The 16,519-nt window shown below is 43.3% G+C and overlaps 3 protein-coding genes across 3 annotated transcripts; all 3 read right to left on the bottom strand.

Annotated features, from left to right (window-relative positions):
• Positions 1-1,073: 1,073 nt before the first annotated feature.
• faslg (Fas ligand (TNF superfamily, member 6)) lies at positions 1,074-4,122 on the bottom strand. The gene is made up of 5 exons (XM_030049892.1): positions 3,987-4,122; positions 2,971-3,258; positions 2,237-2,273; positions 2,066-2,128; positions 1,074-1,979 (listed from the first exon to the last, which is right to left on the bottom strand). Exons 1-5 carry the CDS (start codon positions 4,056-4,058, stop codon positions 1,567-1,569), a joined length of 873 nt encoding a protein of 290 aa, XP_029905752.1. The 5' UTR covers positions 4,059-4,122; the 3' UTR covers positions 1,074-1,566.
• Positions 4,123-6,149: 2,027 nt separating this feature from the next.
• On the bottom strand, positions 6,150-9,477 carry LOC115358399 (uncharacterized). Its single transcript, XM_030050367.1, has 5 exons — positions 9,341-9,477; positions 8,925-8,965; positions 8,766-8,840; positions 7,820-8,009; positions 6,150-7,672 (listed from the first exon to the last, which is right to left on the bottom strand). Exons 1-5 carry the CDS (start codon positions 9,405-9,407, stop codon positions 7,095-7,097), a joined length of 951 nt encoding a protein of 316 aa, XP_029906227.1. The 5' UTR covers positions 9,408-9,477; the 3' UTR covers positions 6,150-7,094.
• A 1,422-nt stretch (positions 9,478-10,899) lies between these two features.
• Positions 10,900-13,742, bottom strand: caiap (CARD- and ANK-containing Inflammasome Adaptor Protein). Its single transcript, XM_030049721.1, has 4 exons — positions 12,569-13,742; positions 12,192-12,375; positions 11,754-11,976; positions 10,900-11,649 (listed from the first exon to the last, which is right to left on the bottom strand). The coding sequence occupies exons 1-4, from the start codon at positions 13,740-13,742 to the stop codon at positions 10,900-10,902; spliced, it is 2,331 nt and encodes a 776-aa protein (XP_029905581.1).
• Positions 13,743-16,519: the final 2,777 nt, after the last annotated feature.

Here is a 16,519-nt window from a genome sequence, read left to right on the forward strand (position 1 = left end):
TCTTGTAAAGATCATAACTTCTTGAAACATGAAACAAAATCTTTTTTTTTTTTTTTTTTTTTTTTCAATTGTATAGAAGGATGTACAATTTCATGTTGAATGTTGTGTAGACATGCAAAGACCCTTCTGGCTTTTACACAGGAAGGAAATGAAGATAGAGACAAATACGTCAGATTGCCTTTGAGGTCTGCACTGGCCCCTTGTCTGTGCATCTTCACACTCCACTACTGTGTGTCGGGGGAGTGCAAAAAGCAGTGCAGCAAGACTGGTACGAGAGCGTAACAGCACAGCAAAAACGCAACTGCACTTGCAATGCGGTCTATAAACCATGTACTTTTTGACGTTTATGTTACCAGGGAAATTGGCCAACAGCAATTTCTGTTCCAGCACATCATATTCACACCTGTATAATTGCAGTTGCTGCTGTTTGACACTTAGCTGTTGGGGTTAAAAGCCTTGCTCAAGGGCACATCGGCAGTAGTTCTTGAGGGAGGGGTAATCATCAATTTCAGCTAGTTTGGGGATTTGAACTAGCAACCTTGAGGACAGGCTGCTAGTTTGTTTAATGATGAAACATTTACAGGTCAAAATGATTTACCCACTTGACTGATTCCAATTTTACCCAATTTTCAATTGAATGATTTACCCATTTTCAGGGATCAGTAAAATATTTCTGATTCTGATTCTGATTTTGAAGATCCACATGGGATCAAAAGATTGTCTTCTTCAATGAAGGTGCACAAATGCAGTGTGTAGTATGCAGGCTCTACTCTCTTTAGATGTTTTCCGTTCAGCCTGGCACCTTTGTTTGATGTGTGTATAACTTCCTACTTCACCATAATATATCAAGTTCACAACTATTACATGATCATATCAAGAAATACTAAAGAGTTTTTTTTTTCTCAGGAGGAAAAAAGAACTATTGAGTTGGTGTCTCAGTCTCCCAGCATACTTTCCAGTGGTCATGAGCAAAACTCATGTGGGCGTTGATTGCATGTGTGACTGTACTACCATGAAACTTTTCCACATTTTACTAATTAACAGAGCATGTGACTTCAATGAGATTCAGGTCCTTCTAAAGAAAATAGCCACTTTATTTAACCCAAAACATCCAATATATTACAAACAAGTCACTGTGTTTCATAACTATAAGCTACATTCAGAACTGCCACTGGCAGTGTCAAATCCACACCTGAATAAATATTTTTTAAAAACAATTTCCAACCAATCAGCACTTTAGTGTTAACTGTAATCTCTCACTGTATTAATAATGGAATAATATTTTCTTTCTGCATACAAGTCAGATTCATAAAAGCTTTCACTCATGCTGCTGCTCAGTCTACAGTTGATAATAAACATAAGGTGTAAAATGCTTTTCATTTGGTTTTACGTAAGCTGCCATATTTCCCTTGCCTCTGCAGTCATTTGCCATGTCTCATATGAATCAATTGGATACAGTGATGACAAAGATTGGATCCTGTCTGATATAATCTGAGTATCTAAAACTCTTTTATCACTAATTTCAGTGTGAAACAAGCAGTAAGTGAATCTTATCACCCTGATGATTTAGATCTTATACAGACCAAAGAAGATGGCATGATGTTTATGACTAAGATATGTGGGGTACGACACATTCACAAACACCCTGTCCTGTTTCTGCAGCTGCAGGGCAGAGCCAAGATAACTCTCTGATGTCCAGCCACGGCCCTCCTTACAGTGGCCAGTTCCGCGGCCCTCCATCAGGGGCAAAGGTAAGGGATGCCTTGCTCTCCTCACAAACATAGAGTGGACAATAAACTCAGGAAGGGGACACTGGTTGAAGAGCCACTCCACTCGTGAGTAAATGTGGTAGAGTCCAGTTTCGTTGACTTGCAATGCACCATCTTCAACCCGGTAAACTACTCCCCCTGAAGTGAACGCTCGGCCCGCATGTGGCTCCCACTTCAAGGTTTTACGGGATTCATCACTGTGTAACCGCCCTGTAGGAAGGAGGAAAATATGTTAGAGAAACATACAGTGGAGTAATGTGGAGTTGAATTCTTCTGATGCACAAAATTATGCTTACCTATGACATGTGCTGCAGGCCTATTGTCTGTATTTTCTTCATTTGACACAGGTTCATAGAAACCTAAAAAAAGGTTCATAGAAGCCATTAATTATGTAGCCAAATCACTTAATCTCTTCTAGATGCAGCAAAATTTCTGCATAGTGGTGGAAGTGTATGCTGCACACTTACCAATTTGTTTCTCAGGTGTATGAAACTCAGTCTCTGTCTGTCAGATAGAGGAAAGAGAAAACAATAAAGGGAGAAAAGTCAATACCACAACACACAAAAGCACCTCAAAGCACCTTTTCTAAGAATTGCCTCTGTGGATATCCTGTCTTGCTGGACTGGTGACCACAATTAAAAGTGGTTGCACTAACTTTGAAATGTCACAGCAGTGGTGAGGCACATGAGTTGTTGAAGATGCAGGCAAGGACTTAAAGAGGAGTTTAATGAGTTAATTAAAAAGGTTTGAGGTGTTTGGAAAACCTTCCAGCCACTGTTTCCACCCTCCTCACACCTAACACCTATTACATCTCCCACCCATCTTTGCAGATGTGAGAGAAATCACCACTGCTTTTTTTTTTTTTTGCCTCCTAGTGAAAATGCCTGGTATGAGTTGTGATTTCTAGTCTCTTTTAAATTCTACACAAAAAATGTCAATGTTTTAAACAAAGAGATATCACTGGCATCTGTTGTTACCTACTGCCCAACTTCTTGCTACTCTCACATCCCTCCATCTCTCACTGCCACTTCACCTGCCACTTCACAGCTCTGTGAACAAACTGCACTTTAACCTCAAGCAAATATTCTGAAATATTGCTGAGATTTTCATCCAATTCTTAATGTCAATAAAAGTTCTTTGCATCGTCAGACTTCTCTGTCCATATCCACCTCCACACCCATCCCAGTCAGTAGCTCCTTACCTTTTCCATCTTGGCCAGTTGGGTCTTTAGTTTTTGGATCTGGTAGGCTCCAAGCCCCAGGGCTGCAAACACAAGCAGCAGCAGCAACAGCAGGACCATCAGCAGACCAGGACTGACCCCCATGCAGCCCCGGTCCCTCTTGCTGCCCCTCGCCCTCTCCTGGGCAGGGGGAAAGGACCAGCAGGGTACCAGACGTGGAGTCTGGACGTTGCTCTGTGGACCTCCACCCCCGTCCACAAGGAAAACCTCTGGGAATGGATAGCTCTGGTCACGGCTCATGGTGCAGGTCTGAGAGAGACAGAGAGAGACAGAGTGTATGTATGTCGCCTCTGCATGCAGGAGGTGTGTGTTCCTATCTGAGCACCTCTGTCTTAAAAAAAAAGACAAGCTTCAGCTGTCAAAGCACTAACAACCCACAAGTTCCACCCACAGCTACATGTGATAAGTGCACATAACTTCTTATGCACGGACACACACACACACACACACACACACACACACAGACTCTCTCTCTCTCTCTCTCTTTGTCACTCTCCCACTCCCTCTCTCTCTCTTTCACACACACTCTCTCTCTCTCTCTCTCTCTCTCTCTCTCACACACACACACACACACACACACACACACACACACACATTCCATCCATCTCTGGTCGGCATGGCTGCATTTTGCATCAAAGTAGTGGTGATGACCACCATGGGCAGTCAACTATTGCATCAAACTATGTCAACTTCTCCCAGTATTTGTGTGTGTCCACTTTATCAAGATAAGGTAGGCCCCAACTTATGACCTTTTCTTTTCCTTTGCAGACACCAGCAAAGTCTGAGAGGGCGGAAGTGATGGTTTCTTCTGACCCCAGCATCACTAACCACACACAGAATACACCGACCTGCAGCCACACATACCTTCTCACAGATTCCTTGAGAGGAAAGATTGAGTAATCATGAATACAATTAACAGATAAGCAGTTTATGTGCTGTTATCTGAGGTCCTCCGTGTGGTGGCTGAATTAACATACCTTATGCAGTTGTTGGGGATTTTCTCTTCTGCCTACAGAATTCACTGTTAATAAGATAGAGGACACTTCCATCCATCAGTGTCAAAACAGATTGACACTTAAGACCTTAAAATCCAATTCACTCCAAATGTAAGCCTGAAACAAATATACAAACAAATAAATAACATTAGCAGTGTCATGGTATACCATGGTTCACCTGTGCAATCTCGATAAGTGGGGCATCAAGAAAAAGACACTTTTAAAATGCCTGAAACTGTGTTCAAGACTCAAATGCATGCCTTAACCATAGCTAAGACCCTTTAAGCTCCTGAATTTAGATATTTCAATAACAGTTCAAGAATTTTGAAGGACAACACTAGATTCACTAGATTCAACAGATTCACTGTTCCTTATTGGCATTTCATGTGTGTTCACCCGGTCCTTCAAATAGTTGTGATGAATCTGAATATTAACCCTGAGGATGCAAACCTTCAACCCAAAAATATATCAGTGTCAGTGGAAGATTCACAGTAATCAGGCAGGGACCTTATTGCCTCTGCAAATCATTTTTGCCGATCATTCAAGACAGTTTGTTAGTAAACATTGATGCGGCGGTTTCAGAAGCACACAGAGCAATTTTGGTGGGAAGATAAGTCTGCCACATGAAAAAGACATATGCCTCTGCATTGCCTTTCATGCTGCCTGTATGAGAAAACGCTACTAGTGAGAGGCAGAGAGACAGAGACAGAGAGAGACAAAGCAGAAAAGACACAGCAAGAAGTGACAACATTAACCCCAAAGCCATACCTCAAGAGCTGGCTTACTTTGACTTACAGGAAAGCTCAACTCTCACCCCTCCCATCTGCACTCAATGAAATGTTAATACCGCCATGGTCTCTGTGCCACCTTTGGGTTTTTTCGTTTCTCCTAGAATACTGTGCAGTCTCAGTGCTGTGTGGTTTTAGCAGTTTCCACACGACAGCTGTAGCAACCTGCTGGTTTATCGAGGAAGAGCGCAGGTTGACCAAGACGGTGGGACTCGCAGGCTTGGTAGGTTATTGGTGGTTTTTACAAAAGGGCATCAGTTTAACCTCATAGATGGGAGCTTTATGGTGCAATTAATAACTTGCCTGTCTGTAGGAGGGGGTTGCTAATCTGCGGCACTATCTCACTCACACCAAAATGATTAAGATCTCCCTCCATGTCTGCTGGTAAAGAGCTCAAGACAACTTCCATAAATGGAACAGATATTTACCACTATTTTGGAAAATGTTATGCAACAACATACAAATTCACACAGTTAAAAACACAGAAACACATTATATAGTTATTTGCATGATCTGTGCACCTTTAATAATCTAGTTTGACGATAAATGGCCTATTTTGTGTAATAGCCATTTATTGGCTATTACTGCAAATAAAAAGGTTTAAAATGGTGCACAGATCATGTCATGTTGCCCACTAGTGCTTTGTGCACAGTGATGCAAACCAAATCTTTATTCTGAAATAGCAGAGACCACCTTGCATTCAAACTAAATTGATCCTGGTTATCTACAGAAACTTTAATCGAACTTTGCAGCTTTGGTAACCATCTCAGGTGTGAGTTTCGTTTCTTTTTTGTCCAGAGACCCTTCTGAGACAGAGGGAACACCCACCTTGCACCATACATACAGAGTTCTATGTAAAAGGTGAACTGCGTCAAACTTAACCATAGCCTGTATAAGATGCCTACATCTACAGGCAAATGCGCCCGTTTCCCAGAAGTGTCATGTTGAAAGCGGCTCTCATTAACAGCAGCACGGAGGGGGGTTGGTGGGGGGATGGGAGGGGCTTTGGGTCTAACCCGGTGGTATTCTCTATTGCTGCTCTACTTTGTGTCAAGGAACAAGTCTGAAAATGAATCACTGAGTCAGCAACTATTCTCTTTGTCACTCATTCTCACACAACTGATCTCCTGCCGTCTGCACAATGGAGCTGCTTGTGGTAATGATGACTGATTACATAAGGATAGACCACAATAGAACTGCTTGAAAATGACAACGACTTTCCCACCCCTTATTACTGACATCAGACAACTCATCTTTTGGCATATAAATCCTTTGCTCCGTTTTGTCAGTGTTCCAATTTCACAACAAATCTTGTGAGGCAACCTCGTTTCGATTCAGGTGAATGAAGCACAAGGCATCACAGTTTCCAGAGAACAATTTATTAACGCAAAACTGCATATTATCCACACATTGTTTGCACATTGTATAGCATGTTGCTTATGTGTGAAAAAAAAGAAAAAAAAGCTAACAATATACTAACAATGTGCAAATGTGATGGCAACATTGTGTTGATCAAAGCGTTGGTTTCATGTTTTTGACCTAGTTTGCTTTCCTTGCACGTGAGTGCACTATGCCAAAAGAGGATGGCAGGGTATGAATGGGTACTGAAAGAGAGCATCAGGAGCTAAATATGTGCAATGTGAGCTGGGGAATATGGTAGATGGACTGCATTTCTATAGCGCTTTTCTAGTCTACCAGACACTCAAAGCGCTTTACAGTGTTGGCTTCACATTCACTCATTCACACACTGATGGCTGCCATGCAAGGTGCCAAGCTACCCAACAGGAGGGGTTCAGTGTCTTGCTCAAGGACACTTTGACACACTCTGGAGGAGCCAGGATCGAACTGGGAACCCTCCAATTACCAGACGACTGTTCTACCCCGAGCCATACCGCCCCAAATTTAAATATATAATCTGAGCAGAACTTCATAACCTTCCAGGATGCCACTAATATTTCCAGCTGACAGTAAAGTTACTCTACAAATGTCAACCTTTTCCAGGACACATGGGAACCCTGCAAAATTCCAGTTTTGCCCCTTATATATAGTTTTACTTTCATCCAACTCTTCTTTACCATCATTGTTTTAAATTCCAAAATGCATCAAGACATTGGCCTTTAGGCTTTACAGCACTTCAGGTGGAGAGAGCTCCCATTAAGATTAAGAGATTAAAATACTGATTTAGGGATTTTAAGAATATAGGGATAGAAGAATCACAATTTACCAGACAACTGGTGTTTTTATCCAGCCCTCATGGCAGACTTGCTATCTGTGTTACATTATGCTTTGTGACCTACAAATGTCATGTGTCACATTCCTCATCAGAAGAAGAATAACAGCCCAGTCCTAGGACATCCTCTGTCCTCCTGTCCATCGTCCCAGTGGTGGAGGATCTCTCTGGTATCCTCTCTGCTGCTCCAAAACCTGACCTCTGGTCTGGAAGTGAACCCTTCTGTCCAATAAAAAGTCCGATCGCTGCCTTGTCCTCTCTGACTCCTGCAGTGTCTTTATTCTGGGTGGAACAATGTTGTCTCAGAGGAGAGTTACAGAGGTTTGGTAGGCTGGACTGGAGCACCCTGGCCAGGCTCTGTGTGTGAGAGGAGCTCGGCTGAGTTGATGGTCCTCTGAACCCAGCCACAGCCACAGCCAGCCGTGTGTGGTCAAATGCGAGGGGCTGGTCCTGGTCAGCACACACCGGCCCTGAAGAATCTAAGTCAGGCTCGGTCGGGACGGGGTTTCTGCTCTCCGATTGACTGAGATGCTCCTGTCTCTCGTCGGCTGAGGTTTTACTACTTCCTGTCCATGTGCTGACCGAGGCAGTCTGAGCTCCACTCACTGGACCACTGGTGTCATGTGACTCACAGCTGCGTGGTTTTTTAACTACAAATGAGACAGAAAAACAGAACAGCTTGAGTGATAAATGATCAGAGGACTAATATTCTAATGTTTTATATAATATCAGCGTTGACGAATGGGTTCAGAGTAGCAACAACACAGCAGTAGCCATGAAGATTTTAATAAACTGACCGATGCTTTGCGAGTCCTGTGTGTCAGCTCTTCTTTTGGCGTACGCTCGAGGAGTCCATGGCTTATGCTTACAGGAGGGATCAAGAACTCGCAGTTTGGTGATAAAACTTTTGTACTCTCTTTCTAAAGCTTCGATGCAGAGCTGGAACTCTGCGATCTTCCTCTCCGGATAGTGCGACAGCTGGGACTGCTGAGGAGCACAAGACAAATCCGCACATCACAGACCATTCAATCACCAGTGAGCTGCAATACCCCTTTAGTTTCTGATGTGGAAACTTCAGTCCAGATCAGGCCAGATTGACGGCAGAAAACTTCTTAGACTTGGTACCAAAAACACCAGCAAAATAAGTCTTGGAAGCTTCAAAAGATGACCAAGATTCAGGCAGAGTCTGAAGCAGGCGGTTTTATTTTCATTTGAGATCTCAAATGGAAACAAACAGTGAGTCGATCCCTCAGGAAGACTGGGGAACTTAGCCTATACACTTGTTTTTATGTTGTCATAGGAGTCCTCCCAACTCCACACCCACCCCACCCCACAAAGAGATCACATCTGATCCCACAAATAGTGGTGTCAGCATTCAGCCGGAGATTACAGCCAGTAATTGGACCAAATTTACCTCGCTCTTGGAAATATTGGACTCTGGCCGATGCTGAGCGGGCACTTTTTAGATAAGGAAAGGGCTAATTGGACACACTAAAAATATGTCTGGCTTGAGCTGAATTAAAGAAAAACACATACACTTTAATCTATGACATTTATTGGCCAGTGCTGATTGATGTCTATTCATTATAAGGTATCTTTGAACTTTTAATGCATGACATTTCTTGGCCAGTGCTGATTTCTGTTTTTTTTTTCATTATGAAGTATCTATTAACTTCAATAGTGTTGGTATTTTTGGGTTCAGAATTACTTCTACATTTCATGCATTAGAAACAATTCGCCTACCTCCAAGTAATACTCTATCTCACTCTTGATGCTGGGGATCCACTTTTTGACAGAGGATGCAGAATTAAGTGTAGACTGTGGAAGAAAGTGACCAGTTGAGACGACATGCAAATCCAACAAAACATGACCAGAAAGAGTGGAATACAGAAATTTGAATACCAGTTTAGGTCTACGCTCATGCACATCTTTGATCCGGCCTTCTGTAAAGAGAGAGAGGAGCATCACTGTTAGCAGAATATCGGCCAGGAGCTGTGTATTTGCTGTGGGCATCATGAGCGACCACGAGGGACCACAAAAAGAGATAACGAACATGTGGGTTTCAGTAAGACCGGGTGCTTTTTCTGCAGTTTCACTCCATGGCAGCGACTTAATGACCAGTAAGTAAAGTAGCTACAGCAAGCCAGGGGTGAGGCATGTAGCATGAATCAGTACTCTAACGTTAGTTGGCACTGAAGCTAACTATGCTAGCTAATTAGCCTATCTGCTACCAACAGCTAACTGTCGGCTCTCGCTCATGGTGTGCCAGCGGGTTGTCCGCCATGATGAACATAAAGTGTTTCTGTAACGTTACTTGCCCTCTCGCTCTCTCTGGAGCCACAGTCTGTTCAGCCGGCCTTGCTGTTTCTCCTCGTTCCTCGCCATTCCCAACGGGTCAGCCTTGCAGTCTCCATAGGAACCGACAGCAACAATGTCACGTGACTGACAGGAAGCGGGCGGGATGGAAAACGAGCGCGCCGCCGTAGCCAGGCGCCTCATCAACAAATAAATAAACAGATATTTACATAAATACAATCACATTATAGTAAGACATGTAATCACGGTATAATGAGATTACCAGTAAGAATGAAATCAACTGTAGTTGGATAGGTTTTTAAATTATCTTTTTGTTTTAAATGATCCAAATTATCCAGAGTATTATTGTAGCACTGTTATATTTATATTTATAGATACAAATACAGATATAGATAGGTGTATACAGATTTAGATATAGATAGATAGATAGATAGATAGATAGATAGAATGCAGTCTAATGTAGTTTAGTGACACACACACACACACACACACACTCTCACACTCCCACGGTCCCTCATACCGTGTTGGCTGAGAAGACACACTCCTACACGCTGGTTCATCGTCACTGGGCTTCTCTAACCTAGTTCTGCGTAACATCATGGAGAGTGATGTTTACAAACTATCAAACTGATGGCGCCACCTTGTGGTACTAGGCTATGGGAGTACAGGGTCAAGTTAAACATACTACAAATTAATATTAAAGGAATATAAACCTTAAGACACAGCTATAAAAATAACATCTTGTTTGGTGGTATATATTTTTCTCATTCTGGCTGATAACTGGCTAAATGTAGATATGATTACATGTCAAGATGTTTCCATTTCAGGTAAACTGGAGATTGATAGCAGAAACCATGTCAACCACACAACACAGTATGACTTGAGCTCAGTGATACAATGTCACTACTGTGGGTTATTTATTTCCAGAAAGACCAACTAGATATCAGATGTATGGACAATTTCATAGATCTAAACATGCGCGCGGGAACTACTTTTTGCCAGGGGGTGCTGCGTATGGTGGTGGTGGGGGGGGGGGGGGGGGGGGGGGGGGGGGGGAATCTCCAGTTTTCTAGACTACCGTATTGACCCGCACATGCCGCGGCACCATCAGTCGGCATCAGGATGGCCGGCCGCGGCACCGTCCGATACCGCGCCCACCCGGTCAGGTCTGCCGGATCTGACAGGTGAGTTGCCTGATGCTGGCCGGTGCCGCGGCCGGCTCGCCTGATGCCGACTGATGGTGCCGCCTGATGTGTCTCGGTGTGATTGCCCCTCTGCAGTTTTACATGTTTTTCGTTTTCCTTGCATTAGGTGCAGTAGATTAATACACGTTTTACTTTCTCCCCCTGTCCACACCCTAAGTGACTGCCACAATCAAGTCATTTTCAAAAGAAAATGACTTTGAAATGTGGTAAAATTAATTTGACATTTATTCCACCCCTCCTCAGCAGGGGGTGCTGCAGCACCCTCAGCACCACCCTTCCCGCGCCCTTGGATCTAAATAATGATAATATCAACAATCAATTTATCATTCCATTTTCAGCTCCTATCATGTGTCCCTCTACTTGATGAGAAACATCTTTCTCTTGAGAAAGGATGCAATGTCCTCATGTCCCACTGTGTCTCCTCTCTCTGCCACCTGCAGTGGAGTCTTCCCCACATTATTTGTGGCCTGCAGGTTTGCCCTCTTCCCCCGTCCCAGTGAACCAGTTTGGCCCCGGCCCACCAGCCTCCTCACCACTTCATGGTGCCCTCCCCGGGCAGCACAGTGTAGGGGCGTGTCCTTGCTGTTATCTTTAGCATTGATATTTGCCCCAGCATCCAGGAGTAGCTCAACCACGCTGTCATGGCCCCTCTCAGCTGCAGCGTGGAGAGGGGTTTTCCTCCACACGTTCCTCACCTCCAGCCCCTTGTTCTTGAGTGAATGCAGCAGAGCCGTAACCACAGCGGCATGCCCACAAGCCGCTGCATGATGGAGAGGCGTGGAGCCGTCCATATCTTTAGTTCCTCCTTTTACCTTGTGGGACAGCAGTGACGTCACGGCGTGTGTATTTCCCTGTGTAGCAGCCAGGTGGAGGGCAGTTTTCTTCTCTCTGTCGGTGGTGTTCGGGTTAGCCCTGGCTGAGAGCAGCAAGTCCACCGCAGGGTTTTGTCCCTGGGCAGAGGCAGCCCAGTGCAGGGCTGTCCTGCCGAGCCTGTCCTGGGCTCCAGGGTCTGCCCCGCCCTGAAGTAGCTGGATCACTGTCTCTGCGTGCCCCTGCTGACTGGCTATATGCAGAGGGGTCAGGCCATCCTGGTCAACTGCATTTACCTGAAGAAACAACACAAAAATGACACGGTGCTCAGAAGTACAAAGATTTATGCTTATTGCATGGATGTTGTTTTCATGATTCATTTAAATAGCTCTGAATTTACCTGTGCCCCGGCTTTTAACAAAAGACCAGATAACTGTGGTCTGTTGTGGTGAGCGGCCAGGTGCAGAGGGGTGTGGGCTTTAGGTCCAGCAGTGCTGGGATGTAATCCCTTGTCCAGCAGAGCCTGTACTATGGGCACACTGCCACTTTGGACAGCCAGGTGTAAGGCTGACAAGAGGTTGGGTAAAGTAGCATCTAGTTTGGCCTGTTTCGCTGCTAAAGCTCTGAGATGAAAAAAATAATGAGAGTCATTTTCTTAAATGGTTATTCTAATGAATCCAGAGAATACAGGAGTAAAACTATTATGAAATATGTAAGACCACAGACAGTGTGATGTTGCTCTCAAATTCCCTTAATATTTTCAGCAACAAATCAAAGATGTGTAAAAGTCAAGTTAATTTATCCAAAAGGCATTCAATCCTTGTTGGAGGACAGTTACCTGAATGTCTCTGTGTGGCCCAGCTCGGTAGACAATAGGAGGGAGGTGTACCCCTGTTTGTCCTGCATGTTCACGTCAGCTCCACTGTCTATCAGAGCAGACACCACTTTATCTTGGTTCTGTCTGACAGCTGAGAAGAGAGCGGAGCCCAGGGCCTCTGCACTGACGCCTCCTCCGGCATGAGCTGAGGTTCACAGAAAATATTTGTTCATTCTGGCTGGAATTAACCTCATCTAAAGAAATGAATTTTAAATCATAGTGATATGATATCAATAGATTTTGAGATTACACATGGCACTTGAGTGCACTGTAGATCACCCGCAAGTGAGCCACTCAATGAAAGGTTGGGAAAGGGATGTATTTGTGATTACACTCACCAAGCAGCAGATGGAGAATTGATCCATGATTGAGCTTAATGGCTTCATTTATAACACCCTGGTCAAACTCAGCCCCTGCATTTAGCAGAACAGTCACAGTTCTCTCATTGCCACCTGTAACTGCACAAAACAGAGCTGATTTTTTGAGCTGGTTTCTGGTATTGACAGCAGCTCCGCTCTGCAGCAGCAGCTCAGCCAGCCTCCAGTTGTCTTCCTTGGCTGCCATGTGGAGAAATGAGTCCTGCGTCTTGTTCTGGGAGTGCCCGGTCTCCTCCTTCACCAGAGCTCTAACTGTATTCAGCTGCTCATTCTTTGCTGCCAGGTGGATGGGAGTCTGACCCAGTGTGTCCAGGGTGTAGATGGGGGCCCCCACCTTGATAAGGGCTCTGACCACCTCAGTGTGGCCCCTGCTGGCTGCTCTGTGGAGAGCTGTGTGACCGTTGCTGTCCTGCAGGTCCAGCCTTGCCCCTTTATGGAGCAGGAGTTTGATGACTGACAGGCGGCCGTGCTCAGCAGCTACATGTAATAGAGTCTCACTGGAGGAATTGACAGTGTCAGTGTCAATGTTGTTCAACAGCTCCTTCACTCCTGACAACTCTCCTCCTGAAGCAATCACACTGAAAAGTTTTTCCGGGTTTTTTTGTGCAGCTTTCAGCGTTTCTGACTTAGAAATGGGTACAGTGCATCCGTCTTCCTTTTGAGTCTTTCGCTCTTTGGTGGTGAGTGAATTATATGTTTTTTGAAAGGCAGTTTGATCAGTCATTTTACTCATTTCCAACTCATCCCTCTCCAGTAAATATCCAATCAGCTGTCTCCTTGTGTCTCCAATGCTTTCATTCACGCTCCCCACATAAGCCTTGATTCGCTGATAAAGACGTGGTTCTGCCAGCATCAGGCAGGGATGGAAGAATTTTCTACATGCCCTTTCACCTCGGGCCACCAGGATGTCCAGGACCCTAGAGTTTTGCTCCTCTCGTGTCCTGATGGTCAAAACAATGGACCTCTTGGCTGCTGTCATGGCCCCCTCTGTGACAAGGAGATCAAGTAGCTCTTCAGTGTGTGAGATCCCATAGATCAGGTCCCTTCTCTTCGCCTTGATCACATCCACTGCGTACGGATTGGTAGTGTTTGATGCAGATTGAGCATTTTGCAAACCTTTGAGTACACTGATCATTTTAAATGACATAAAGGATTTAAAATAATAATAATAATAATAATAATAATAATAATAATAATAAATCAAACTCTTTACTTTATTGTGCCTTCATACTCAGCCAGTCATTATTCTAACTATTGAGTCTAGCAGTGTGTGTGTTTTACACCTCATTGCTAGGTGAAATATCTCACCCTAGCAACCAACTAAATAGAAAAGGCTTTTACCCTGCAGATCCGGACCAACTTAATCTGTTCTTTGTGGGACATGTGACCCACTAACATTGTTGTCATTAGATATGATCTCTGGTAGACCATATAACATGGCAGTGCATTGTTCATTATTCTTATTGCAGTCTCTAAAGACAGTGTTAAAATATGTGTCAATTATTTACTAGGCTAAATATGGACTAATTTACTTAATACTACAACTGCCACTGCTACTACTGCTACCACTACTACTAATAATGCGGGGATGATGAATAAAGTGGGGAGCCTACATTAGACCATCTACATTTTACTGTCCAGTGCAATACATAGTAAGAGTTTCAGAACTACATGATTTAAAATGCTTTACTTTGTTTTTCTATTCCATCATAATAAAACACTTATCAAGTTGCACATTTATTGCCCAATAATTAGCCTACAGTATCTAACCAAAATTCTACTTCCGCTGTTATCCAAATATCCATTTCCATATATATATATATGTGTGTGTGTGTGTGTGTGTGTGTGTGTGTGTGTGTGTGTGTGTATATATATATATATATATATATATATGTATATAAACTGTGTATAAACTGCCATCCTCCCTTTTCATCAAGTGAAAAAAATTGACCACCCCCCCTGAATTTTTTACTATTACCATTTCTTCTGTATATATGTAAAAATTCACACATTTGTTCCGCATGGCACTTTTTTATTCATTTAAGCATCACAGACGATTTGTTGCCACTATATCAATGCGTTCAGTGATTTGCCCTTCTCGGATCACTCCTCGAGTAACTTTGCAGACTCAATTGAGCTGCAGTCTTGTGTCCAGATTAGGGGCGACTCACTTCCCGTAAAACACGCCTCCTCCGCCCCGGTGACGTAGGTCTTCCGACTGCTGCCTCTCCTAATATGGAAAGAAGGGACACCGCCTTCCGGAATGATGTCATGTTGTCCCAAATTTGGACAATCAAAGCAGATTAAAGCAGATTTATACAATTTACCAGAGAATATAATAATGAAACCGGGATGGGGATTCACATAAGAACGGAAAAAAATCTGTATAAATCTACATATGACATCAGTGTCTGGTTACCCCGACCCAAAAATCAGATTACAGGCCATCAGTGTTATTAAGTGGTGTCACCATTCACTGTGAATAATGGATACTGAATTAATGCATTTCACATATTTTCACATTTTCAGTGATTTCCATTGTGTTGTTAACTTGTCAGCAAAACTAAACAAAACAAAATCAGAGTCATGATAGCATACGCAAGATGAATATTGTCCCCCCAAAAATTTAAAGCTCCCATATGTATCTGCTCAAAATATCCAACATGCATGAAGCTTTCACAGATAAAAAACATCGCCTCTTGTATCAACCAAATACTTGAATTCAGGTTTCTTAAAAAGTAGCCTATGGGGGGAAAAATGCAACAAGAGGCTTAAACTTTCATCACTAACGTTTTCATATATAAATGTAGTAGAAACATGAAGATTTTGAGACTATTATTATTGCAGTTCATGGGGTCTGTCAGGAATCTCAGACTATGTCGCCCTCTAGTGATCAGTTTGTAGTAAAGCAGGAATCCTGTGCCCCATGAGAGCTGTGAGGCATAACAGATTGTATGTAGTACAGCAGGGTGCCAGGTCCCTTCGGTGTCATTTACTGCACCAGTCAAGCAGTGTTTTGAGCTAGGAGCTCTGTGTCACACTTGTAGTGGGTGATATGCCTTATCTAGACTGCCCCAACACATTCATACAGGCTGTAATTTATGCTCAGTCAGTTTTATTATGATTTATATGTGTGTTGGTGTTCGTGGGGAATTTGCACTTTCTGTACTTTCCGCATTAATCAGTCTCAGCCAAAATGGTGAAGCTACTGTTTCAGAGAGTATCCCCTATATCTCTACTTCATGATAACCTGTTTTAATGCAGTTCTGCAATAATAACTCCTTTAAAAATGTAGTTCATATTACCATCAGTTCTGTCAACTCCCTGCTCATTTTAGCCTAAGATTTCTACTTCTAAATTGAACCCCTTTAGGTGGCTCAGTTTGTTTCAACATTGTTGTTTAAGTGCTGGGGTTCTCCTTATTTACGAAAGAACAACAGTTCAGTGATGCAACATAAAGGAGTCAAGATGAATTTCATGTTGGGTGTGAATCAAAGTCATTGATATTGTCAGTTTAACTTTATTCACTGCTGGCTTCGAGTTGATGTAACACTATAATGGAGTGTGATTTAGCTGCAGCCTAGTATTAAGACCTTCATAATGGGTAGATTACAGGAATTTCTGTTTTTACCTTGACAGGTGGCTCAGCGTGGGAGTGCTGTGGCTTTTAGTAGACAACTCAAGCTCCCCACCAATTCACAGTATTGGTCTGCATCAGAGTGAGCTGGGTCAGTCAGTCTGAAACACAATCACTTAGCTTGGATCAATACTAGGCACTAATGGAATTTACCTTGAGGTACTGGGAACTAGCAGCTCTTGCAACATGTTGCAACATGTTTTATTGTGTGAGCTCCCTGACACACCCACTGGTTTTTTTTTCTGTCACACAGAAGAACACAGAGTCATTGTTGC

This window comes from Myripristis murdjan, chromosome 4, assembly GCF_902150065.1.
Source record: "Myripristis murdjan chromosome 4, fMyrMur1.1, whole genome shotgun sequence".
Lineage (NCBI taxonomy): Eukaryota > Metazoa > Chordata > Actinopteri > Holocentriformes > Holocentridae > Myripristis > Myripristis murdjan.